The sequence below is a fragment of the Ziziphus jujuba genome, chromosome 11 (assembly GCF_031755915.1).
Source record: "Ziziphus jujuba cultivar Dongzao chromosome 11, ASM3175591v1".
Classification (NCBI taxonomy): Eukaryota; Viridiplantae; Streptophyta; class Magnoliopsida; order Rosales; family Rhamnaceae; genus Ziziphus; species Ziziphus jujuba.
Window position 1 is genome coordinate 10,722,266 of NC_083389.1, and position 27,470 is coordinate 10,749,735.

The following is a 27,470-nucleotide window of genomic DNA, read 5'->3' on the forward strand; positions in this document are numbered from 1 at the left end:
CAGATATAGAGGAGGACTTGGATGTTAACAAAGTTTTTTTACTTTTTTCCCTCCAATCCCAATCTGAAATGACTTATTCATCCCTTTTTTTTTTTTTTTTTTTTCTATTTTTAGGATAGAACTGTCTTAATAACAACTTTTGCAAAAATGCAAGTGCTTTGTTTCTCTTAAATGCATGTTCTCTTTTTCTTGTCATACTTCCTTTGAAACCCAAGAATTGTGGTTGAAAATGGGCATTAAGTTTTACCAAAATAAAAAATATAAAGAAGCATTAAGTTTGCCATTTTTATTTTTATTTTTATTTTTATTTTTTGGTGTTTTCCCTATTCGAAGGGAAAATAGAGCCAATCAACAATATTATTATTGGAAAAGTTGTTTCCATTGCAGCATCCATTTGCTTTTAGAAATTTCAGTACTTCATTTTTCAATGCTCATTATATACTGTCACAATGAAAATATAAACTTTGGTACATATTGATGAGGGTATAACAACAATAGCCTTATTTATTTTTATTTTTTAGGAAAAATAATGGGGTTAAATAGGGCTGGAAATCCAATTTTGGGGCATGGATATAGGTATTTTAAATAGGATCATGGTCAGCAGTTATGTATGTGGGTGACATGGTTGGTGGGCAATTTGGTAATTAAATATAAATACTTATTTTAATGATAAATAAGTTGCATTCCACCACGAATTATTACACGAATCCACGTGGTTGCAACAAACCAAATGTCATGGGCCTGCACAAACCATAGCCGTACGATATCCGCGTTTGAGAATCATGATCAGACGGTTCTTCCTTGAATATATATAAATATATATAGACACACACACACACATATATATATATATATATGTATATATACTATAATAAATGTTCGGTTGTCTGTTAAATCCTTTATATCGTTGTAATTTCACTTTCTCTACCAAAGAGAGATTGTCGCTACTTGCCAATTAATCAATCAAATATTTATATTCCTCAATCATACAGAAAGTCACTCATCAAAATTTTTAGTTTAGTTAAATCAAATATGCCTGTGCTAAAGATCTAACCATTGATAATTAATATTTAATTTCAAATATAAAATTTTAGATGAAATGTGATAATATTTAGTATTTATTGCATACTCATCTATTTTGCATTTAATAAAATCAAAACGAGGGAATCTAAGTGGAGAATTCTTATATATAATCCATGAGCTATACCAATATCTGCATACATATTTTGTCCAATTTTATTCCTCATTTTTTTTTCTTTGTTTTCTTATGTAAAGGTTTTCCTCTCCACTTTACTAACCAATGAAATAATGTCATTTCAACCCAAACAAGGTGATGATGAGAATAAATAAATAAAGAGTAACTATTTTTTTAGATGCAATGAGATTCCAAAAATTTAATAGAAGATCTCCAGTATATATTTACCGCTTTCTCAAACATGATTTTGATCAAGTTCTAATAATTTTCAGTTTTAGTTTATTTATAACAAAATTATAGTCAAAAATAGATTTTTTTCGAATCTTCTAAGGTATATTATCAAACTATTATGAAAAATGGACTTCATTTTTATTTAGTTAGCTAAAGTAATAACTCCATCTTTGCAGTCTTTAGAATTTGAAAGAGTTAAATACAACAAAAAATTAAATTAAATTAAATTAATTAATAATAACAGCAGCATTATTTGTAGCAAAACTTAGTTATTTGTCTCTATATGAAGAAGCAGCTTGATCTCTTGTATAAAATTATACAGAGACTAGTTCAACCGTAATCATTTATTTAATTTGTTGCTTAATGTTTGTAAAAAAAAAAAAAAAGAAATGTAGTAAATTAAAGTTTATAATTTACCACCTTAAATAATTAATTAGCAAAATAGTGAAACATACATCCAGTTTTTTTTTTTTTATGACTAATTAATTATTCGATATTAAGATTACTCCCATGTAGCCAAAAAAGCAAAAAACAACATCTTCATGTATTTAAAGATAAACAAATAAGGAAACAAAATAAATAATAAATAAATAAAAGTACCTGGCGATAGCTGGTACGGACATGATGTATACAAAAATTATATATACACATATAATATGATCCATATAATATGATCTTACTTGCTTAAATTAATAATTATTTCTCATTATTCCTAGTTGAAGGGATTCAATTGGCTTTGTGGCTATACATACATATACATATACTCTCCATATATATATATATATATATATATACCATGGCTGGTTTTATTATTGTCTCTTACTCACTTGCGTAGCTTTCCACTTTTAACGTTAATGATCATATGCAAAATTACAAACAACCATATATATAGAAATTTTTTTATCCAGATCCTGAAATTTACTTTGTGTCCAATATCGTCGATGAAAGAATCTCACTGTAGCTATATAACATAATTAATCCTCCAATTCCTATTTAATTCTTAATCAACTTTTATGGCTTAATTGTCTTATAATATAAATTTCCAATAAAATGAACAATGTTGATGTATAATTTGGATGTGTGCAACATTTGTTCATGTATATTAAAAAGAATTGTTGGTCAAACTAATATTAAAAACAATTGTTAATGTGTTGCATGAAATTTTTATGGATAGCGAGGCTATATAATGTGACAAATTTCGGAAGCATCAAAAATTTTTTTTTTTTTCTTAACTGAATAAACTATACATATATATTTAAATGATTAGAGTTATTCTAACTCAAAGGCCTCCCAAAAGAGTTGTCCTTGAGAAATTAATGAGAGTACTCTCATGCTCATAGGTTTTGATTAATGATTGTACCATAATGAATACACCTTCAAATTTAAAATTTAATCCTTGTCCTGAATAAAAATAATCCCAAAATAAAAAAAAAAATAGACTTTACAATGATTTTGCAGCTTTAACTAATCAATTAATTTTGTATGATTTTTATTTAACATTGGAAATACATTTCTATATATTTTTGTTTGCTTCTTTATGAAATTATATCTCATCAATTAATTTTAATATACTTATATAGCTGATAATTTTGGCTATATACGGAAGATCATAGATATTGTTTACAAAATGTTATTGTCTTTGCTCTGGTATCTTAAAGAAACTTTTTATTTGTATTTTTATTATTATTATTTTTTTTCTCTGTGTAAAATTCTAATATTCTCATGAAAAGGATCAAACAATTCCGTTCACACAAAACAATCTAGAAAAATAAAATACACAAACAATTTCAAACAAAAATTAATAATTAATTAAAAAAAAAAAAAAAAGTTAGGAGTGGGTGGAAAAAAGCTTGGAGAGCATGATAGCCGGCAGCTGATTCGAGTAGATCTTGGGTGTAGAGAGAGAGAGAGAGAGAGAGTATAATAACCGTCAGATCTCCACGTGAAGCCAGACGTAACTGATCTGACGTCCAGATAACACGAAGATAGTGAGGCGTTGACGTCATTGAAGATGGAAGGAAGAGCACACAAGTCTCGTGCCGGCTGGGCCGGCCCACCGACGGCCCACATAGCTGTACAAAATTACCAACTAAGCCCTGAAAAACAGCCACGTGGTTCATTACGCTTTGTTTCCTTAGCGGGAGCCAACCCACGGAGCAGAAGAAAGTTCGTGCGGCGTTGACGTCCCTTGCAGTTGGGCTGCACGTTTGTTGGTGCAGCTGTTTCCTATTGTCTTCCTCCTTCTATTACCTGCCACATTCCTTTTTAAAAAAAAAGTTTCTTCTTTTCTTTTTCTGGGGCAGTATTTTTTTTTTTAATTTCTATTTCTAAATTAAAATATGGTATTAGGGTCTTGCTTAATTGCTTTCTCATGCACTGGCAACCACAAGAGAAAATTACTAATTTAAAAATAAAATAAAAAATGAAGTTACAGTTAAATTAGATTATATAAGGTGAATTTTGATGGACAACATTTATCAGTTTTCAGATAAGATTGATTTTTTTGGCGTTGATTGTGTTTATTTATTTGTTTTATAATTTTCCGAGGGATAACTAGAACCCAGAAATTTAAAAATTAATATATCCATGTTATTAATTTTTTTTTTTTAAATATTATAAGTTAGAATTACAGCATTTTGATAATCCTTTTGTCAGTTACCAGTTGCTTTCATTGATGCATATATATATATGTGGTCCACAAATTCATATCCTTTATCCAGTTTATTATCATTTTTGTCTTGTACAAAATATTTTCAATAATCGTACGCAAGATATTCTGCTGGGACAAAAAATTTTGTTTATACATGTGTAATAGTCGATATTTTCAACTCATACATGCACGCAAGGGCCAGTAAATTAATTTTAGGTTAATGTAAACTCTATAACTTTAAGTCATGGTTGTTGCAAAAAAAAAAAAATATATATATATATATATATATATACACACACACACTTTAGGTTATGGATTTTGGTGGTCAAGTCTGGCTTTCATTGGCATCGCAAACTCAAAAAATATATTAAGCACGATGGTCTTCAAATGACGCTGATGCGCGTTGCTGCACAAAATTTTTGTGTTCACATTGTACACATCAAGGATTTGTTTTGAAAGGTAGTCATGCATATGATTTTGACTTGGAGCTCACACTTATATTCGGGCTTTTCTTTTTTTTTTTCTTTTTTAATTATGCTTTCATTGAGATTGAAGAAATAATATCCATAAATATTAATTAAGTAAAACAAATAATGGAGTCTATGAATAGTATCAGTCTACCACGCAAAACTTGTTGGTAATGGAATATATATTATAAATTATTTTTTAGTCAAGAAACTTTAATAAAAAAGAGATATGGTAAATACTAAAGTTGCCATATATTTTATTTATAATTAAAATTTTAAATTTAAATATTAATTATTATTTTATTCAACGATTAAGTTTTTACGGATTCCCTAATAAAAGGTTTACTCTGTATGTCATGATTAAACCAACTATATCTCAACAATTTCATTTGTTACGGAATTGGAAGAAAAACAAATAACAACGGAAACAAAGAAAACGAAAAACAAACACACAATTTACGTGGAAACCTTTGACGGGAAAAACCACGGACAGGGAGAAGCAAATCCAATATCGAAAAATTGGTACAAAGGTGAACAAAATTGCGCGATATCCTAAAACTCCAATTACAGCCCAAAAAACCCCAAAAGCATAAAAATATATATATATATATATATATATATTGTACGGAAGACACCTTAAAATTGAACAGGTCCGTACCGCGGGGGCGCTGCCCGAGACCGTAGCCCACCACAGAGCCCCAAATTTTTCTCTAAAATTAGTTTCACCAAATGGGTCGCACTGCGAGCTTTTCGGGTCAAGTCAACAAGAATTCGGATCACTAACTCTAACAATCTCCACCTTGACACGAATTCCATATAAGGAATGAAAAAAACATACAAAACTCCAATCTTCGATAAAAGTTGCCATCCTCTTCCACAAAAGCCCCTAAAGGCAAAGCTCAACAACAAACACCAACCAAGTCCAAGCAATGCTCAAACTTGGCTACTGAAAGTGCCTTGGTCATCATGTCAGCAGGATTATCATGAGTACTCACCTTGCTGACAACAATATCTCCACGAGCAATAACATCACGTACAAAATGATACCGAACATCTATATGTTTTGTCCTCTCGTGAAACATCTGATCCTTAGTGAGATAGATAGCACTCTGACTATCACAATTGATGACCGTACTCTCCTGCTCAGAGCTCAACTCACCTATCAACGCCCTTAACCAAATAGCTTCTTTCACCGCTTCAGCTATAGCCATATATTCAGCTTCTGTAGTTGATAGTGCAACTGTTGCTTGCAAAACAGACTTCCAACTGATAGAAGTATCTCCAAAAGTAAATACATAACCAGTAGTGGACCTCCTTCTATTAAGGTCCCCAGCAAAATCTGCATCAACATATCCACTTACACCTTCCTTACTTCCACCAAACTCTAAACAAGTGTTAGTAGTGCCTCTCAAGTACCTTAGAATCCACTTGACAGCTTGCCAGTGTTGTTTGCCAGGATTAGCCATATACCGGCTCACAACACTAACAACATGTGCAATGTCAGGACGGGTACACACCATAGTATACATCAAACTACCAACAGCACTAGAATAAGGAACATGTGACATATACTCAATATCTCTATCCGACTGTGGTGACATATCAGCAGACAATCTAAAATGAGTAGCTAATGGAGTACTTACAGGTTTAGCGTTCTTCATTCCAAAACGCTCCAGAACTTTCTCAACAAAAGATCTTTGAGTCACGAAAAGTTTACCTGCAGATCTATCTCTCTCAATCTCCATACCAAGAATCTTCTTTGTCGCTCCCAAATCTTTCATCTCAAACTCACCACTCAATTCTGCTTTCAATCTGTTGATATCGGATTTCTTCTTGGCCACTATCGGCATATCATCAACATAAAGCAACAAATAGATAAATGAGCCATCTTCCAACTTCCTAAAATACACAAAGCTATCATATTGGCTTCTAGAATAGCCATGGCTAACCATAAACCCATCAAACCACTTGTACCACTGACGAGGGGATTGCTTCAAACCATACAAGGACCTTTTCAACAAACACATATGATCCTCTTTTCCTTCAACCTCGAAACCTTCGGGTTGCTGCATATAAATTGTCTCCTCAAACTCACCATGCAAAAAAGCGGTCTTCACATCTAGTTGCTCCAACTCTAAATCATGCATAGCAACTAGCGCTAACAAAGCACGAATAGAAGTATGTTTAACGACAGGGGAAAATATATCATTAAAATCAACTCCCTGTACCTGTGAATACCCCTTCGCTACTAAACATGCTTTATACCTCGCATATTCAACACCAGGAATGCCTTCTTTCTTTTTGTAGACCCACTTGCATCCCACAATCTTCTTACCCTCTGGAGGTAATGCCAACTCCCAAGTGTGATTTTTATGAAGCGACTCCACCTCTTCCTGCATAGCAATTAACCACTTTGCAGAATCCTCACATGAAATGGCTTCATAATAGTTGCAAGGATCACTGGGACTCTCGATCTCCTGTGCTGCAACACAAGCAAAAGTGACATAGTCAGCTAAACTAGAGAGCATCTTGATCTCCCTGCGAGGTCTATCCTTGGCAATCGAATGCTCCTGCACCTCCTCAATTCTCTCTTCTTCCACATGAGTGGGTGTCTCAAATGGGCCTGAAACTGAATCATTCTGTGAAGTACTTACTTCCTCCACCCTAAACTCCACTTGCTTTGGCACACTGTCTGAAACAACGAGCTCCTTTTTCGGATGCAGCATTGCCATCTCATCAAACACAACATCCCTGCTAATCACAACCTTAGATGACTTTGGATCAGGAAGCCAAACTCTGTATCCTTTTACACCCTACGGGTAACCAAGAAATATGCCCTTCTTCGATCTAGGCTCAAGCTTACCATCATTAACATGAACATAGGCAGGGCATCCAAACACCTTCAAATCTAAATAATTAGCAGGTTTTCCAAACCATACCTCTTCAGGAGTCTTGCAATCGATTGCTGCCGATGGAGAACGATTCACCAAGTAGCAAGCTGTAGCAGCTGGTTCTGCCCAAAAGTCTTGTGCTAACCCAAAATTCGACAGCATGCATCGGACTTTCTCCATAAGAGTTCTGTTCATCCGCTCAGCCACACCATTTTGTTGCGGAGTTCCTCTAACTGTGAGATGTCTAACAATCCCTTCGTTTCTACAAAACTCATTGAAAACACCATCACAGAACTCCAATCCATTATCTGTACGAAGGCGCTTCACCCTTCTTTCCGTCTGCTTCTCTACCAAAGCTTTCCATTGCTTGAAGATAGCAAATACGTCATTCTTGTGCTTCAAAAAATATACCCAACCCTTCCTGGAGAAATCATCAATGAAGGTCAACATATATCTGCCACCACCCTTAGAAGCAGTACGTGCGGGTCCCCAAAGATCTGAATGAATGTAGTCTAGAGTACCTTTGGTTTTGTGAATTCCAGTACTGAAGCTAACTCTCTTCTGCTTCCCAAACACACAATGTTCACAAAACTCCAACTTCGAGATACTCCGATCACCAAGCAAACTCTGTTTGCTCAACATCGCCAAACCTTTCTCACTTATATGGCCCAATCTCATATGCCACAAACGAGTAACATCCGAATCTGACATGGACACTGAAACAGCAGCCGACCCCATTACCACAGAACCCTGTAACCTGTATAATGTACCAACCAGGCTAACTTTCATCACCACCAAAGCACCCTTCAGAACCCTCAAAACTCCACCTCCACCAGAAAAAGAACAACCAGATTTATCCAAAGCAGATAAGGAAATTAAATTTTTAGACATATCTGGAATGTGACGTACCTCAAATAGTGTTCTGATAATTCCATCATGCATCTTCACTCTTACAGTTCCAATGCCAATGACACAGCAAGGATGATCATATCCCATCAGCACAACACCTTTATCCACCGGAACATAAGAAGAGAACCAATCCCTGTGGAGACAGATGTGAAACAAACAGGCTGAATCCAAAATCCATCCCTGCTTGCCCGAACTATCCTCAGTCACTGAATAAACATCTCCATCTTCAATTTCCTCATGTGTGACACTGGCTTCGGCATGTTCCTTACCCTTTTCATTATTTTTATTCTGAAGCTTACGACATTCAGTTTTGATGTGCCCTTTTTTCTTATAGTAGTGACAAATAAGGTTTCTGAACCTTGACTTCGATCTTGGCCGACTACCACCATTGTTATTTTGATCTTTAGATGATGTTCTACCTCTAACAATCAAACCCTCTCCTCCGGAACTCCCAAAGTTATTGTTATCCGAAATGCTGGTCAACTCCTTATCAAACAACTCCTTAGAATACAAAGAAGCTTTCACGTCCTCCAATTTTAGGGTTTTATTACTGTAAATCAAAGTCTCCCTAAAATTTTTATACGACGGAGGTAAGGAACGCAGTAGCATTAGGGCCTGATCTTCATCATCATATTTAATGTCCATGTTCGCCAGATCCAACAAAATAGTAGAAAAGTTATCTATGTGTGTTTTAATAGATGTACCTTCAACCATAGAAAAGGTGTATAGACGGTGCTTCGCAATCAGTTTCGTTGTGAGATTCTTTGTGATGTACAAAGATTCCAACTTGTCCCATAAGTCCTTTGCTGTCTTCTGATCAAGGATCTCCCACAAAACTTCATTGGACAAGCATAACTGAATGGTGGATAGGGCACGCTCATCAACCTCGGCTTTCTTTTCGGCATCCCACGAAGACGGCATCTGCTCCTTGCCAACCAACACCTTGTGTAAACCGTTCTGTGTCAAAATCGCCTTCATCTTGACTTGGCACATGGAGAAACTCATGTTGCGCTCAAATTTCTCAATGTCGAACTTTGTTGCCATGATCGAAAAAAAAAAAATTCCCAAATAGATCGACGCGGCTCTGATACCACTTGTTACGGAATTGGAAGAAAAACAAATAGCAACAGAAACAAAGAAAGCGAAGAACAAACACACAATTTACGTGGAAACCCTTGACGGGAAAAACCACGGGCAGGGAGAAGCAAATCCAATATCGAAAAATTGGTACAAAGGTGAGCAAAATTGCGAGATATCCTAAAACCCCAATTACAGCCGAAAAAACCCCAAAAGCATAAAAAATATATATATATATATATATTATACGGAAGACACCTTAAAATTGAACAGGTCCGTACCGCGGGGGCACTGCCCGAGATCGTAGCCCACCACAGAGTCCCAAATTTTTCTCCAAAATTAGTTTCACCAAATGGGTCGCACCGCAAGCTTTTCGGGTCGAGTCAACAAGAATTCGGGTCACTAACTCTAACATCATTAGCTCAAAAGCTTAAACGGGCAGATCAGACTAGGTTCAAAGTTTTTTTTATTTATTTTTTGGCTTGAAAAATTAGGTACCTTATTGTGAGCCTAATAGATTATCCCACATATGCCAGAAATAGTGTGTTGGAGTGATTAATTGCAAACACTCTTTTGCCAAAGAAAAATATATTGCAATATGTGTCTATGGCTTCCTTAAAGCCAAGGTCATAATATATTGTTAACACTAATTTTGTCTATAGGAATGGAGAATGTCGTTGTTGTTGATTTTTATTTTTATTTTTTTCTCGTATGAGTAAAGAATGTTGTTGTGAAAAGAAGCACTTGAATTGACTTTGCTATATTGCTCATCTTTGAGCACAGACCAATTTGTCTATGTTGAGCCGACTCCAACTCAGAATGGGCCACAATAACATAGCAAAGTCATGTACAATGCAACAACACAGTGGGGATGCCACAAGGCCAGGTAAGAGCATTGTTGAGTGATTTGTGGCCCATTGCCAAGTGGTGTAAACAGTAAATGTCCATCCATCTCCATTAGTTTTTGATGTCCTCATCTCAATCCATTATACCCCTCTGTTAAAATAAATTAAAAATAAAAACAATTTTGTGAAATTAGCTTCCACCCAGTTTTTCCCTGTTTGTGAGCCACATAAGCAGCAACAACAGCATCTAAATGCAACCCACATCTAAATGCAATCAAAATAAAGGACAAAAAACATAGGGTTTTTTTCAAAAATAACCACCTTATAAATCATTTGTTGAAGAATAGCAAATTTTGTTTTTTTTTTAAAAAGTAACCCACTTTTAAAATATCCGGACTAAAATACCCTCTATTACTAATTTTTCTTTTTATTTTTATTTTATTTTTTATCTCTTTTCGTCGACCAAAACACTTTTTCTGCTTTCCCTTTCCCTATTCTTTTTTGAAACACAGGAAGGTGCAGCGAACCCACTTTTTCTGCTTTCCCTTTCCCTATTCCCTATTGTCTTTCTATCATAAAAACTTCTTACTCTTGAAGTTGGGTCTTCCTCTATCCCAATCCTTGCATACTTCGGATCACCTTAAACCTTATTCTTTCTGTGTATTTGGCTTTTCACCCCAGTTTAGTGCTTGCATATATCCTTTCATGTGATGCTTGAAGTTTGCATCATGGTGAAAAATTTCTAGACTCAGTTTCTCAGCGTTCTTTGTTGCTGTTTTTTTCTGCAATTAAATGTTTTAACTAATATTGAAGTCTCTGCAGGGGAAAATCTTAGGTGTAGTATTAAAGTGTTAACAACTTAAACATCTAACTCTATCTTTCTCTTTCTCTTTGATATCTTATGATTCAGGCATTATCTCCTTGACTTGATGAGAGTCACTCCTCGTGATGCAAACTACACTGGACCTGGGTCTCGATTTTGTATCTTGAGACCAGAATTAATTACAGCTTTTTGCCAGGTAAAATTCTGATATATATATATATATATATTCTCTATTTGGATTAGATCAGTATGTACTATGATGTAAATTTTACAATTGGAGAAGGCCAAAGCTACAGAGAGATCCAAAACTAAGTCCACGTCTCAAGGAGATGCTCATATTGCCAGTAATTCTCCAAATGTTGATGGTGAAATACAGGTGAGTACAAGGCAAATTCAATTACAGCTATGATGATGTAAATTGTGTTATTTTTTAATTACTTTTTGCACCCGTATGTGATCTCTGTAGATACTCTATATGGATGGTTGGATTTAAGTTTTTCCTTGTGCTCAAAATGACCCACCGGTAACCTCAATTGCATGCTTAAAGCATTTGTTGCAACATGACTAGGGAATAGTTATGATGTGCGCTTCTCTTTATACCTCAAGTTCTATTGTCTTGCATTTCAACATAATACTCTGTCCTTGGTCTAATCACTAATTGGATAGAAATTTTTATTTTTTATGCATCACCTATAGCATGAGTACAACCAAAATAGTTGTAGGCTTGCAGTAACAATTATCTTCAGTTGTTGGGGCAAAAGTTACAGTTTTCCATTGTTTGAAATTTGTTCTTTGTGAATTAGCATTATTCTTCCTAATATTCACCATTGTGGACATTTAATCTTTGTATTGTTCTCTTCGTCTTGCTGTAAGGATGCCTATTGAACTGATTCCTTTTGCATGTGTATACTCCTTGTTCATTTTGTATGTTCAGAAACATGAAAAGGCAAATAATTTCTCGTTGCTGATTCCTTAGTTTTGTTATTTTTAATTTTATTTATTGTTATTATTTTTTTATTTACTAGTAGATTTCTGTCAATTGTTTGTTATTCTTATTTTTCTTTCTTGCAAGGCTATTGATTCACTTGTATCTAGGCTGCATTATTGTGATACTGATAGGTCATATTTAGGCAACCAGAACAGAGATTTTAACTGGAGTGTTAGTTGTTTTTCTTGGTGTTCATGTTGAGATCTGGCTTATGACTGGTTAGACATAACTAATTGTATGGATTATATTTGTTTAAAAGGGTTTATGCTTCTTGTGGTTTTTTTCTGTTGGTGGAAAATTTCCAAATTTCTCATATGCTCTTGTTCATATGCACATCTTACACATATAATATGCTAAATTTGATTGCTGCATGGTTACTAATATTGTGAAGTTGTGTTTTTGTTTGAATATAATGGGAGGTTTGAATGTGAAACCATAATATATCTATAGGTTATCTTTACGAAGCAATGTATAATGTACACTACTAATGTATAATGTATTATGCGCTGGTTTGAAAATCCCGTTAGGTGTATGTTATTTTGGTTCTGGAAAATTTTCCACCCCGAGGAAAATATTTTCTCTTTTTTTCCTCCTGGTGGGAATTTTTTTACTTCTAGAGGAAAAAATTTCCTCCAGGCGGAAAACCTTTTCCTCCTGGAGGAAATGTTTTCCTCCAGGCGGAAAACGTTTTCCTCCAGGCGGAAAATTTTTTCCTCCAGGCGGAAAAATTGTCCTTCAGGCTTTTCTCGTGTCGGAAAAAACGTTTCCTCCATCTGTTATGTTTTGTTGTATTTGATTTGCAGATAAATGGATTCAGATTACCAACGAAGGTTTTGGGACTCGGAGATATCGAGGGCAAAGGTTAATTGTAGATCGAACTTCTGGAAAGCCGTGTCGGATATTAAGTTCAAACTGACTCCAGCCCAAATAAAGAAGTTTGAGGATAGCTGTTTTGGCCACTTTTTGAAGGCCAACGAGATACAATTTAGTGGCCACATCGTCAACAGCATGCTGTATAGGCAATGTGTTTGCGACGACAAGGACTCTATGGTATTCAATTTTGGAGGGCGTGGTGCTAGATTTACACAGAGGGACTTCACCATAATTACAGGTCTACGGTTTGGTTACGAACCCAATAGGCAGGTTAACATCTCTACTCGTATTAGTGACACGTATTTTGGCGGAAAGCGAAAGGTCACTAATTCGGAGATAACCGAAGCTTTCCTGACTGCACAGTGTCAAGACAATGATGAAGCCGACGATGATAGATTGAAGTTGGCTTTATTATATTTCCTAGAGACGGTTCTTCTAGGCAAAGAAAGCATGGCCACCGCACCTCATAATCACTTGGAGATGGTGGACGATTTAGAGTACTTCAATAACTATCCATGGGGTACTTTATCGTATACTACCACCATTAGATCATTGAAGAGTGCTTTTGAGCATAGAGAGTCCATCGCTTTAAACAAGTCAAAGAGTTATAGTCTTTGTGGGTTTCCTTTGGCTTTCATGGTAAGTTTGTTACACTATTATTTAAAGTTTGTTACACTTGTATGTATGGTGTATATTTCGTTACTTATTGATTACTAATTAATTGTTTGACAGATTTGGGGTTTTGAGACAATTCCTTCGTTGGGTCAAGCATTCGGAAAGAAGTTGCCGGACATGGCATTCCCTCGAATTCTTAATTGGCATTTTTCACAAGTGCCAAGATTTGAGAAGGCCACTGAACTCTTCGATCATCGTGATGTAAGTCTATGAGTTCTTCCACTTATATGTACAAATATATATATATATATATATATAAATATACATTCCAACATAATAATATTATTTATACACTTTTGCAGTATTTGTATGAATATTAGTATTACTTGCTAATCACTTGATTATAATCCCTTTTGTCTTTTGCAGTATCCCGTTCATGGCTTAATGAATGTGACTGAAGTTGAGCATGCATATATCGGCAACTTGGCATTGGATGTACATCATGACAGTACTCCATACAATGTTGCACCTGCTGTTCGAGACAAGCCACCACAGGCAAGTCATGATGAAAAAGATGAAGGTATTCCACTTACAAGAAGTGGAATAAGTAAGAAACGAAAAGAGGCGTCTGTGGAAATTATGGGAAAAAGAGGGAGGCGGCGAATGGGACATAAGCCGACAGACCAGCCTTCTTCATCGACTGCAGGAGTTGCTGCTCATGTTCATGTTGAACCAATGACTCCATCCCAACCTCCAATGACTCCATCCCAACCTCCAACGACTCCATCCCATGATGAGGTTTGAATAAATTGTATGAATGTTTATCTTTTTTTCATTATTGCAAGTATTAATAATTATTATTTCTTTTAGGTACCTTTGAGAGAGAGATTAACAATCTTTGAAGGCGAAGTGGCTAGTGTACGGCAAGACGTTAAGGATTTACGAATCGCCATGCTTAGAGAGTTTGCAAGTTTGGACACCAAGCTTGATAAGTTAATGAAGCACCAAGGAGTGGGAGTTAGTGCTGACGGGTTGGGAGATGGGATGGACGGTCAAGGGGATGAAAATAAAGGAGAGTATGGTCCCGATGCGACCCCCGTTGATAGACAGTCACAGCCATATGTTGACGACGATGCAGGACCAAGTGTTACGATTATTGAGAAAGTGTCTCCATCAAAGTTTCCTGCCTGGAGACGTGCAAGAAAGGTAGCAGCTGCTAAGCAAAACATAGATATTGGGAGGAGGGATAGGAAGGCGGCAGCAGCTATTACAACTCCTTATAGTGTCGGAGGCTTGCGGAAAAAACTACAGCGCACTTTACCTGGTGCATCTTCTACTTTGAAGTTCGACCCATACAAACCAGTACCTACGCGACTTGTAAAAAATTTTGACAAATTTATGAAGTCTGGTTGGGCATCAAAGGTTAATATGGACATTTTGACTGCGGGTAAAGACTTTTTCCAGTTGCTTATAAACAGTGAAAAGTGGCTGAATCACGATGTAAGTATCAAGATTTTTATTTTATAATTTGATAAATTCCATAGATAGTTGTTCAACTGCATGGATGTAATTTAAAATTAACTCGTCTTTCAATGCAGCATATGGAAGTCCTGCCTTACCTATTTCGTGTACGTGCCAATCAATTTCCTGATATTTGTGATCCTAGTTTTGAGGTGCTAGATGGAGGATTTTGGGTAAGTAACGGCCAGGTGTCCTATATGTGGCTATTGTGATTTTAGATAACTAATAAATTATTTTGTTGTAGGTATACATTGAGCAATGTCATGGAAAGTTCATCGACAATCCATCTAAGTTCCAATTCTCATACGCAATGCAAGAATATGTGCTGGGGATTCGAATGAAGGAGTCCAAGCCATGGAAATACGTAAATCATGTAATATATACATGTCCAAATTGTGTAATGTTAACTATTCATTTATTCATGTGCCTTCCTTTATTTATTGTGCTAACTGAAATTCTGTAATGTATTGACAGTTGTTGATTCCACTAAACAAGCGCAACATACATTGGGTGGTAGGGCACGTCGACTTAAAAGAGCGTCGCATGACTGTATATGATTCAGATAAGGCTGGTAACCGATACAAGGGACAAATTTATTTCCAGAAATTATGCATAATGTTACCATATTTACTGCGGTCTGCATCCTTTTATGAGCAGCGGTCGGATTTTGTAGACTCCGTTGACGAGTTTACATGTGAATTGGCACAAAATACCCCTCAGCAAAGTAACGGGTAAAACCTCTTAATACTTACATGTTTGTTGGATAAATATTAACTATTGAATATGGTTCTAATAATACTAATATATGTTATAATAATTGTTTGTTTTTGTAGTGGTGACTGTGGCATATTTACACTCAAGACCATCGAATTCTTACATGCTAGATTACCATTGACATTCACACAAGATAACATGGAGTTCTTTAGGAAGAAGTATGCATATGAGGTTTACAACAAAGAACTTAGCATATGAGCTGCGTGGTGATGCTTTTTTCTTTCCTTTTTTCATGTTTATAGATGCATATTATTTATTATATTTGACTTTTAATTGTAAATATAATGGTGGCTTATAATGTTCATTTAACAAAGATAACAATGTGGTATTGATGTAATGATAAGTAAATGACCTTATAGGAAATGTGCCATGTTTATTTATTAGAATTCCGTTATGCACAAACGCCTTAAGAGCTCAATTTCAAATTTTAAAAAATTTTCCGCTTGTCGGAAATATTTCCTATAGGCCGAAAAATTTTCCTACTGGAGGAAAAATGGAGGAAAAACATTCCTCCAGTCGGAAATCCCATATGAAAAAAAATTGAAGCCTCTTGATAAATTTCCGCCAGGTGGAAAAATTTTCCTCCAAGCGGAAATAGTTTTCCTCCTGTTGGAAAACATTTCCTCCAAGCAGAAATCGTTGAATAATTTTTACTCCTATTAGAAACTAATTTCCTTCACTTGGAAAATCAATTTCTAATAGATTATATAAGTTAATAGTAGGGTAAAAAAAATTGGGAGTGGAGACAAATATTATATTAAGATGAAGATGGAATTAACAAAAAATGTAGTGACATTTAAAATCAATAACCATTTTAAATAAAAATAAAATTGATATATGTTTGTTTTTATTTTCAAAATCATTTGAACATTTCATAAAATGATATGTAAACTAAAGATTGAAAATCAATTCCAGAAAGCATCTTTTCATTTAGGATTAAATTCAAAAAAAAAAAAAAGATATGAAATAATTATCAAAACATATTAAACCATAACACTAAATTAAAACTTTTTAATTCGAAGCATAAGACAATGGATTCGTACATCTCTGCCTATAATGTCCAACACCACCGCATCGGCTACATCTACGTCCAATAACATCTTCACCTTCGGATGGTATGCGTTGCATCCTCGGTCTACCGGCTCGCCTACGTGTCCATCTTGGTGGAAGAACAATGCGACTTGCCACGTCATCCGGGACATGCCACTGTTTTTCATCTAACAAAGGATAAATGGACTCAGCATAAGCTGCACGATATGCATCCGCGGTGTAGTAATGAGAACACATGCCATAAGGAGCAATTTTTCGGTCTCTGCAAGCGGCAATACAATGATCACAAGGATATTGATCAAGATCGAAGACTTTGCATGAGCATGTTTTTGATTGGAGATTAACTGTACCCCTCAAACTCCCACCTTCCACAAGAAATTCATGCATATTAATGGCTTTCACACGTAGTCCGATGGACTCCAAATTTCGTAGTGTGAGTTGCTCTTCCATATGGTCAGTCACAGGCTTTGTCAATTTTGCACCTGCAGTACGTCGCTCATAAAACCACCTTTGCAGTAAATCCCGTATGTGCTCTATTAATGCTACTATTGGCATCTCTCTAGCATCTAGCAGAATGCCATTCAAGCTTTCTGCAATATTGGTGGTCATGATAGTGTACCTTCTACATGGACAAAGAGAACGTGCCCACCTTGTAGGGTCACATGATCGAATGTACTGGGCAGCCATACTGTTTTTTGCCTCAATTTGCTCCATATAAAACTCAAAATCTTCAACCAAATATGCACTAGCTGCGAGCATGAAACATTGTATTATTGATTCATCTTTCGCATGTCCATTTGCTTTAATATTTCTGCTTATATGGTACGTGCACAACGCATGGTATGCATTGGGAAAAACTTTGCGTAATGCCCTTTCAATAGCGGGGTGTCTATCACTCACAAACACCAAATCTGGAAAATCTCCGATGGCATCCTTCAGGTTTTGGAAAAACCATGTATATGCTTGCTCGTTCTCTCCATCTCCAATGCCGAAAGCCAAAGGATATATTTGCTTATTGCCATCCATGCCCGATGCAATATACATGTACCCTTTGTATTTCCCTTTCAATGTAGTTGCATCAACAGCCAATACGGGTCTTATGTGGGATTTAAATCCCCTAATGCTTGCTCCAATCGCCATAAAGAAATATACAAAATTGTTATTATCGTCTGTTTTGATACGTGTAACAGTCCCAGGGTTCTTCGACACTAACTCAAAACAGTAGGCAGGTAACTTAGCAAAATTCTCCTCTGGAGATCCCCTAACACTGTTAAGTGCATACTCTTTACCTCTCCATGCTTTGTTGTAGCTTATATTCACCCCATATTTCTGCAAAAAATCATGTTGAATTTCTTTGGGTTTGTAAACACGTGCAATACCTTCATATTTAGATTTGATACATTGCCCGATAACCCGGCTACTGGCTTGCTTGTGTTCTCGATGCACGATATCTAACGAGCAACTGTGTACATTATCAAAAATTCTCACAACAAATATTTCTCCATTTTTAAATGTGGTTGCACGTAGTCGCCATTTACAAGTATTTTCCAAGCATACAACCTCATACCGTTGTGTAGTTGATCGTGTCACCTTGAACTCCTTATTTTCTCGCATGCAATAGATACTCAGTTTATTCTGTAGGTCACGTTTGTTGCGAAATAATTGTCCAACTACTATGCTCTCACAGCCAGTGAACTTTGACGAAAATATGGCCATAGAACCACTTCTGTTGCTCGATGATATGTGGTCACTTGTAGCACGATGAACCCTAACATCATCAACTCCTTCATTGTTCATTTCAGGATGTATATCATTATCATTATCCGGTAACTCATGATCAAAATCTACATCATTATGACCAACATCATCCCCTGCTGCATTGTAATTCTCATCATGATTAATATGATGCAACTGCTCATACTCCTCGTCGTTAGGAAACCGTTCAGCATAGTCACCTCCAACATCAACTCCTTCGTGAATGTTAAATGATGTCCAGGCCCCCCCACGAACATCAACTTGATCTCTAAACTGAGTTTCTTGAACCATAATTTCCTGAGATGTAGCCTGAATTGGTTTAGTACCGGAAGCTTGTGGTAGATGACCGCCAATTGGATGACAAGAAAAAGAATGAAGATTACTCCCACTATCCGAAGCAAATGCTGTTTGATGAACATTTCTACATACATGTTCAACTTTTGAAATCACCTCAACATACAATGGAGGCCGCATCATTGTCATCCCTCCATTCCTCACTTCTTGAAGAAAGCATTTCACATCCCTATCACATCGTATTTCTGTAGGATCCAACTTTTCTGCACATCGTCCATATATCCATTTTAGCTTTAGCAAATATTCATTTCGATCTATCTCAATACAATTGAAAATCTCATCCTCTAACTCTGATTTTGTGCATCTCTTGCCGACGGAAACCATTACATTTTTACCATTTCGATATTCCCAATCACCACTATCATTTTGTACCAATGTTCCATTGTATAAAACCGCAATTACAATGTCATTATCTTCCATTTGACTACAAAATTAAATGAATAACGTTAAACTAAATCAATAAATATATAAAATTTTGAATAATATTAAACAAACATATTAACTGTATTAAAAAAGTTGATTCTGTTTTTTTTTTTGGGCCAAATATAGCTTTTTCCTACTGGCGGAAAACTGGCGGAAAATTGGCGGAAAACTGGCGGAAAATGGCGGAAAATTGGCGGAAATTTGCGAAAACTGACAAACTGGAGGAAATTGGCGGAAATTCATCTTTTTCGCCAAATTTCCTCCGTTTTTACTGTTTTTCACGATTTTTCAGTTTTACACAAAATTTCTCCCATTTTCAAACCATATGCCACCTAAAGTATCTTTAAAATCACATAGAACATCTCATAAATCAATTTCTTGCATACCCATATCAAATAAAAAGCTTAAAAAACCCTAAACTAATAAAACTTACAAGAAAAAATAGAAAGAGAAAAAACAAAAAAAACACATATATCCGTACTTTCATCTAATAAGAAAAAAGATAAAATTTTTACCTGATTTTTGTTTGAGATATGAGAAAATACAAAAAAATGAGAGTGAGAGGCGATGAGATGCAAAGAGTTTAGAGAAACCCCACGAACAGTTTTGTATAAACCCCACCCCCACGAACGAACAGCTGTGTAGAAGAAAGGAAAGCTTTTGTGTAATTTTCAATTTTATCAAGGGTATTTTTGTCCCAAGGTGGCTAGTTTTAAAAAAAAAAAAAATTTTTGCTATTTTTCTAAAATGGAGTTGTAAGGTGGCTATTCATGGGAAAAACCCAAAAACATATCCCTTTAAAGGGCCAAAAGAAAAAAAAATAAAAAAATCCCCAATCCTTGCTCTGTCTATTCTCTCTTCTGTCCCCATTTTTTTACTCAATACATTCTGTCTTTCACTATCTACCTTTATTTTTTATGAATCTTTCCCTATTTACCTGATATCGCATATGCTGTCCTATCCAACAATTAGTTTATTGGAGGGATTCCAACAGATTCATCACAATCTTCTAATCTTCATTTCTTTAAAATCTCATGTAATCAGTAGTTCGGAGGAATAATTTTTCAGCAAAAACATGGACTTTGAACACTTCTTTATAATTTTTCAGCATCTTCTTATGCCACCTTTCCTCCATTCCAAGTTTGAATTCATATATGTGGTTGAATTGAGCATGAAAAATTTATTAGGAGTTTTACCAGTATCACATCAAATTCAAAAAAATAAAAATAAAAATAAAAAACAAAAATTGTTGGCCTTACGCAATCAAATTTACTTTGGTTTTTGTTTATTTCTTAAGATCTGATTTGGATATACGAAACGTTAATGATGGTATATACAACCTCAAATAATTATAATACCATGCGATAGAAACAAAACAAAAACACATTTGTTCCCTAAAAAAAAAAAAAAAACACACACACACACACACACACACGCACGACACAAATTGGTAATGACATTACGAAAAAGGTTGTTGCAAATCAGCATATTAATAGCGGATCATTTTTAAAATACTATTCCGAAGAATAACCAACAGCTGCAATCAAGATTTCTTTCAGCCTTCAGTAATCTATTATTTTCAATTATTTTGAAATTTTTTTTTTTGTTTATTTTTTAAGTTGATGATTTGGATAAATGAATGTAGAACCTTAATGATTGCATATACAATACAAATAATTGTATTACCATTATAAAAAAAATTTATAAAATGCTTGTTAGAAATCGCAATTGCTACCATTCATAATTTTTACAGTGAATAACGTACTCTTTAGAAAAATTACCAACGGCTACAACTGATCATCATCTGGTAATTTACTTGTCGAATTTCATTTCCCATTTGAAGAGGTTTTTCCTAAGTTTGAAGACTTTTCCAATTTTACAGCTTGAGGGAGGAAGAATATGGGACTATACTAGAATCAAGCTACTGCATCTACTTCCTTCACTAAAAAAGCAAGGAAAATAACTTCTCTACTTAATGCTCCTAAAATCAAAGGAAAGAAAAAGATGTAAAGAAAAAAAAAAAATATATATATATATATATGTTATTTTCAATTCTTTTTGCAGTTTTAAGAAAGTTGGAAGAGATAGGGCATGAAAAATGTTCCACCGGAGGAACTCATTATTTGGGGAAGGCAATCAAAGAAATTTGCATAATACAAATGGCAAGATTAATGTGAACAGCGCAATATATAACGTCAGCATTCCGAAAACTATAAAATGAAATATTTTCTTCAGAGCGATGCAAACCATATAGGCTGATGATATTACTACCAAACCTATCTCTTTCAGAACTACACCTTTTAAGAAGAAAAATATTCTCTTCCTAGATTTCATTTTTGTTTGCAGTTGAGCTTGATTCACGTTTCTTCGAGCCTTTCTTTTGCTGTTGAGCTTGGATTTTCTTGAGAGGTGTAATTGCATCGTTGAATCATAAGGGTGGTTTGGGTTTGGGTCACGACTAAATAGTTTCAATTGGTTATGGGTTTGATCGGAGAAGGAGAATGAAAGAGAAAACCAAAAGCCTTTTTTTTTTTTTTTCTTTTAAATGGGTGCAAATGGAAACTAAAATAAAAATTATGGTAACCAAAAAGGTATCTATCGTGGAGGTTCAATTTGGGAGGCAATGGGCCAACAAAACCCGCATTTTCAATGTAGATGGTAAAAAGGTGTCAATGGTAAACTGTTTGCATCTATCTCTCTTTTACATTTTTCATTGGAGATATTTTTTTTCTAAAAGAGAAGTACCAAATCAAGGAAACAACATAAATAAAAATGAATGGACTTTAAATTTTCAGATGAGAAAGTTTAACTGTGATTAGCATGACATTAATGTCTCAACTATACAAATCTTTTTGGGAGAAGTTTAGATTTAGCTTACAGCATGAACCTCATCATGATGATGTTTTCCAATTATAATTTTTAAAAAATCCTCTAACATAACAGATCCAAGAACACCCAAAACAAAAACAGTACGAAAATTTTTATCTGTAAGGGATTTTCAAAAATCATTAGCACCAAGGAAAAAGAGAGTTTGTGGTTCGTTGAATCTCACTCCAACAGCAGAAGTCAAGTTCAGATAGGCAACAGCCTCAGGTAATCTAAAATAAAAACATGCAATGGCTTAAATAAAAGTGCATGAAATTAGAGTCACTGAAATATAGATAAACTACCAAAGGGTAGCACGATAAGAAAAAAAAATAAATAAATAACATGTTCAAACTACATTGCATTGGCTTCAAATTGTGCTAAGACAGACAGGAAAATAAAAAAACTAGATTTCTGCTCAACATAAAACCAAAATTTAAAAAGCTCTAAATTTTTTTTTATTTTTTATTTTTTTGCATTTCTGCTGCAACAAACGCGAAATTATTGAAAGAGCACAACCATGATTAGAGGTTCCAAGCAACCTATAAATAGATTAGGAAATGGGAACCTCTAACAAGACAGTAACCCTTTCACTACCTGCATTTAAATAAGTTATCATCATCATAACCTCTTATACCAAAAGACGCCTCTCTTGTCATTCTCATCAGGCTCAACATAAATACACTCCTTTGCCTCTCTCCACAATGCCTTGTATACCGGTGTCTCATCAAACTGATAGTAATCTCCCAGAATGGGCTTGATTGCTTTTGTAGCCTCCATCGCATTGTAATGGGGCATTGTTGAGAACAAATGATGAGCCACATGAGTGTCTGTTATATTATGGAAAACCTTGTCCAATATACCATAACTTCTGTCAACAGTGGCTAAAGCTCCCCTGAACCAGTCCCATTCAGATGAATCGTAATGTGGCAAGGAAGGGTGGGTGTGCTGCAAGTATGTTATGGTAACAAGAAATGCATTGACAACCAATAATGGCCCTCCATAAACGCATAAAACCCAAGCAAGCCCTTTTGCCAAGACAAGACGGTAAAGCCCATAAAATGCTGCAAGAACACCGGCATCAGAAATGAATATCTGCTGCCGTTCACGGTCAGAGTAGATAGGGCCATATGGATCAAAGTGGCAGGCAAACCGATTATAGGGCCTGCCTGAAACATTGAATGCTAGATATAAAGGCCAGCCCAAAGTGAGTGTAATGGTGATTGTCAAGAGTCTGCCAACTGGGTTGTCCAGGTATTTAGCATACCAACGAATACCTGATTTTTGCTTGGGTACAAATACTTCATCCTTGTCAAGGGAACCTGTATTTGAATGATGGCGGCGATGGCTATATTTCCAAGAAAAGTAAGGGACAAGAAGACAGGAGTGAAGGATGAGACCAACGGTGTCATCCAGCCATTGGTAGTCGCTGAAGGCATGGTGGCCACATTCATGTGCTATGACCCACACACCAGTTAGGATACAGCCTTGGACAAACCCATAAATTGGCCATGCCAGATAAGAGAGAGGTCGAGGAAGGTACTGGAAATAGTTGGTGGCAACATAATAAAGAAGAATAGCTAGAGTAAGGTCATAAACAACATAGGAGAATGAGCGGATCACAGAGCGTTTGAAACAATGCGGTGGAATGGCTTTTTTGACTTCACCAAGAGTAAATGGAGGCTTTGAGTGAGGAACTCGGTTCAGAGGGCCAAATTCAGACTTTTTAGCAGTGGGGGGAACAGACATACGGCCACCAGCACCCATTGTTCCAAAACCTGTAAAAGAAATGAAATAGTTAAACACTTGCATCATATGGGGGTGTAATGCTATGGTGTATGGTGAAGAAAATTCTATATAAGCTATAAATATTAAACAATCAATTCTACAATAAATGTAAGTAAAAAAGGTGACAAGAACTAGCCGGCCGAAGCAACTAATCACCTAGAAAAAGTCTCATTTTTGCCTGTGCAGCGGTTGAAAGAAAAAGTGGGACACAATTAATAGTTAAGTAAAAAATTGTATAACCTGTTCAGTCTAATGAAGAGTTCAGGAGAACCACTCAAAAAGATATACTAAGGACAAAAACAAAACAGGGAAAAAAAATAAATAAATAAAGAAAAAAAAATAAAGACAACCATGATATCCACCATAGACTTGACAAGAATAATCTTGTAGCTTAATAAATTGTAAGCAATTGCACCTGCTAGTAAATTTAACTTCTTCAATTATACTTGCTAAAATCCACTAAAACTAAGATCCCCATGTAAAATCATAAACATACTCTTGCTTTCAACAGCGCAATATCATAAGCCTATCTTATAATGTCCAAATGCTTGCCCTTCTTTGGGAGCCTCAACACAAACTTATGATCCTATCGCCATATGATTGGGAAATCAAAGTAAACTGCCAAGGTAATAAGTTCGTATGTTAAATAAAATTCTTCCTCTCATAATCTAGACTGCCTGCACATCAATCTAAAAATAGGTGAAAGATGAACGCGTCAAATGTGGAAACCTACTCGTTAAGGAAAAACCATATCTTAACACCTTGGTTTGGTTCCACCTTTAATTTAGGTATCGGAAAAAAATAAAATAAAAAGTCTTTCAGTAGTATTATATTTTAACATTAATTTTATTATAACGTAGAACAAAATATCATAGTACTAAAGATTTGGTAAATGGGTCCATACCACACGACACCGCAAAGCCATTCATTTCAGTAGATTCCCTCATTCTATCATTTCAAGAAAATTAATTAGGTAAGGTACCAGACAAAAGTAAGAACAAAAAACATTAACCTTCCGACTTTGTAACCAACATTAGGGTGATAGAATGACTGATTACGACTTTAACAAACACATTGTAGCTGTAACTGACCCACCACAAAATGGTGTCGCACTCGGAACGCCACACCCTTTTTACAAGACCTACCTCTCGAATGCGGACCACTACCTTTGATCGGTTCCACATTCATCTGTATTAAATCCAAGCCACATACGAAGACCCAAGACACTAGCAACTTGAAGCTGTTGTGACTTTTAACTTTTTCAGTGGCAAGGAAATTTCGGTGAAAAATACTATACAACAACTTGCAGCTACAGCATAATACACAGTGGGTATATCTATATAAATAATCGTAACCGTTCAAATTGAACTAATAAATTCAAATATTTTATTAACATAAATACCGACATCAAAAGGTGCTGTTTATATGGTGCGTATATTCTTCTTTCTAAAAGCAAAAGTCCCACTGCAACAGTAAAAGACGAAAGCTAGGCGGCTTTGGATTACGCGTGTTTTACCTGGTAGTCACCGTTGGATTTCTTAAATTCGACACCGCCATAACTGACCACCAGCATGGCAAAATTTTCATCGCCAACAAACGCAAAAATTCAAAAATTAATTTAAAAATAATTTTTTGCAGAAGTATAGAGTACGAATGAGAGTTGCGTGTATCCGGAATTGAGTCGAAAAAAATATAATTTAATACTTAACAGAAGGCGATTATAATTTTTTTTTCTTTTTATGAATGACGATTACAATTTTTTTTTTTTTTGGCCACCATGATTTTGACATTTATTATAAAATTTATTTAAAAAATTTTCACAATGAACGATCCAAATAAAAAAGAACAGCCGAAACGTTGATAACTTGACTAGGCAGTGCATTAAAAAGAGGAAAAAGTAATTATAAATAATTGTTTTTTTTTTTTTGGTAGTATTACTTTCCAAAAACAAACAAACAAATCTAACAAAAACTCGCCAGAACCAAGAGAGATAGCGTATGAGAGGTAGGTAGAACAAGGGTCAGATTCCTATTTAACCGCATAAATCCAAACTGAAATATAACTTAAAAAAAAAAAACAAATAATAATAATAATAATAAATTTGGAATGAATGTGCATCGTAAAAGCTGCAAATCACGACAAAGAGATCACGTGAACAAAAGCAGAATTTACAAGAGCAGAGATCCAGCGAGTCCGGTTCAGAGTCAGATCCAGCATTTGGAAAATGAAGCATACATTCACCCAAAAAAAAAAAAAAAAAGCTGAAAATATATAAATCGGCAGCTCACTTTTTCTTAAACTTGTCACAGATTGAATAAATATTGAATAAATTAGCTAAGCAATTGTAAATTTGTAATTAAAAACGGACTTAAAGATCTAAACCGCGGAGAAAGATTCAACGAAGAAAAAAAAAAAAAAAAAGGAACAAGATTCATGCGCAGATCTAACCAAAGATTAAACCATTCAAACGACGTTTTCCGGCTTTTTTTTTTTTTTGCAAGAATGCCGCCGAAGAATAAAATGTGGGAGAGAGGAAAAGCAGACCTTTGTTTTGGTGACAAAAAACATAGAGAAAAATTTGAAGAAAACGCAACAAAAACGTACCTGAAACAACAGAAACTCTTTCAACCTCAAAGCTTTCCTCACTCTCCGAAGCCTTTGCTTTCTCTCAGACTCGCTCGCTCTCTCTCTCTCTCTCTCTCTCTCTCTCTTGCTCGAGGATGAGAATAAGGCCGTTAGAAGCGCCGGCCCTTTCTGAGTCCTATAGCCAGACTGCCTGGTATTTAAGCTTTCCCTCCTCCATTCGGTCCCTCTAACAATCTGGGCCCCATAAGACATCCACATGTTCTTAGGACTGAACCATCGGTACACGTGGCAACTGATGAGTGCACTACTTTTTGTTGATTTCTTTCCTTGACCGTTCGATGCTTTGCTTTTAAGCCCCCGACTGAATCATCTTTAATCTTGTCCGTTCGTTTCGGGGGAAATCTCAGCTTCTCATGTTCCGTACTGTTGAAGATTATACTTGACCTCGCCTAAAAATATCTTCCAAGCCTCACATGAACGGGAAATATCTGCCAGGGACAAAATTAAATAGACCAAACTACCCCTGCACATTTTCGTTTGGTTTTTTCAAGTTTTTTTTTTTTTTTTTTTCTTTCTGAAAATTGTTTCCGAATATTTTGTTTCTAAGAAATAATTAATGGTCACCAATAAAAAACAAGCACAAATAATATTATCTTATTGGAACAAAATTATTAAAAAAAAAAAAAAAAAAACTATCCACCAACTTTTTTTTTTTTGTCGTTTCATTATTTGTGCCAATAATTTAAGATTATCGATTCGCTTTCTCAAGAACATTTCTAGAAGTATTATA

General features: G+C 35.3%; 3 protein-coding genes across 3 annotated transcripts; 2 read left to right on the forward strand and 1 right to left on the reverse strand.

Annotated features, from left to right (window-relative positions):
- The first annotated feature begins 10,857 nt into the window (after positions 1-10,857).
- LOC107405111 (uncharacterized) lies at positions 10,858-14,383 on the forward strand. The gene is made up of 5 exons (XM_060812614.1): positions 10,858-11,284; positions 11,372-11,464; positions 12,880-13,588; positions 13,682-13,825; positions 13,991-14,383. Exons 3-5 carry the CDS (start codon positions 12,884-12,886, stop codon positions 14,366-14,368), a joined length of 1,227 nt encoding a protein of 408 aa, XP_060668597.1. The 5' UTR covers positions 10,858-11,284; positions 11,372-11,464; positions 12,880-12,883; the 3' UTR covers positions 14,369-14,383.
- Positions 14,384-14,420: 37 nt separating this feature from the next.
- Positions 14,421-16,118, forward strand: LOC132799866 (uncharacterized). The gene is made up of 5 exons (XM_060812615.1): positions 14,421-15,064; positions 15,163-15,258; positions 15,330-15,458; positions 15,560-15,816; positions 15,919-16,118. Exons 1-5 carry the CDS (start codon positions 14,516-14,518, stop codon positions 16,055-16,057), a joined length of 1,170 nt encoding a protein of 389 aa, XP_060668598.1. The 5' UTR covers positions 14,421-14,515; the 3' UTR covers positions 16,058-16,118.
- Positions 16,119-22,597: 6,479 nt separating this feature from the next.
- LOC107432351 (delta(12)-fatty-acid desaturase FAD2) lies at positions 22,598-26,862 on the reverse strand. Its single transcript, XM_016043475.4, has 2 exons — positions 26,699-26,862; positions 22,598-24,084 (listed from the first exon to the last, which is right to left on the reverse strand). Exon 2 carries the CDS (start codon positions 24,071-24,073, stop codon positions 22,928-22,930), a length of 1,146 nt encoding a protein of 381 aa, XP_015898961.3. The 5' UTR covers positions 24,074-24,084; positions 26,699-26,862; the 3' UTR covers positions 22,598-22,927.
- Positions 26,863-27,470: the final 608 nt, after the last annotated feature.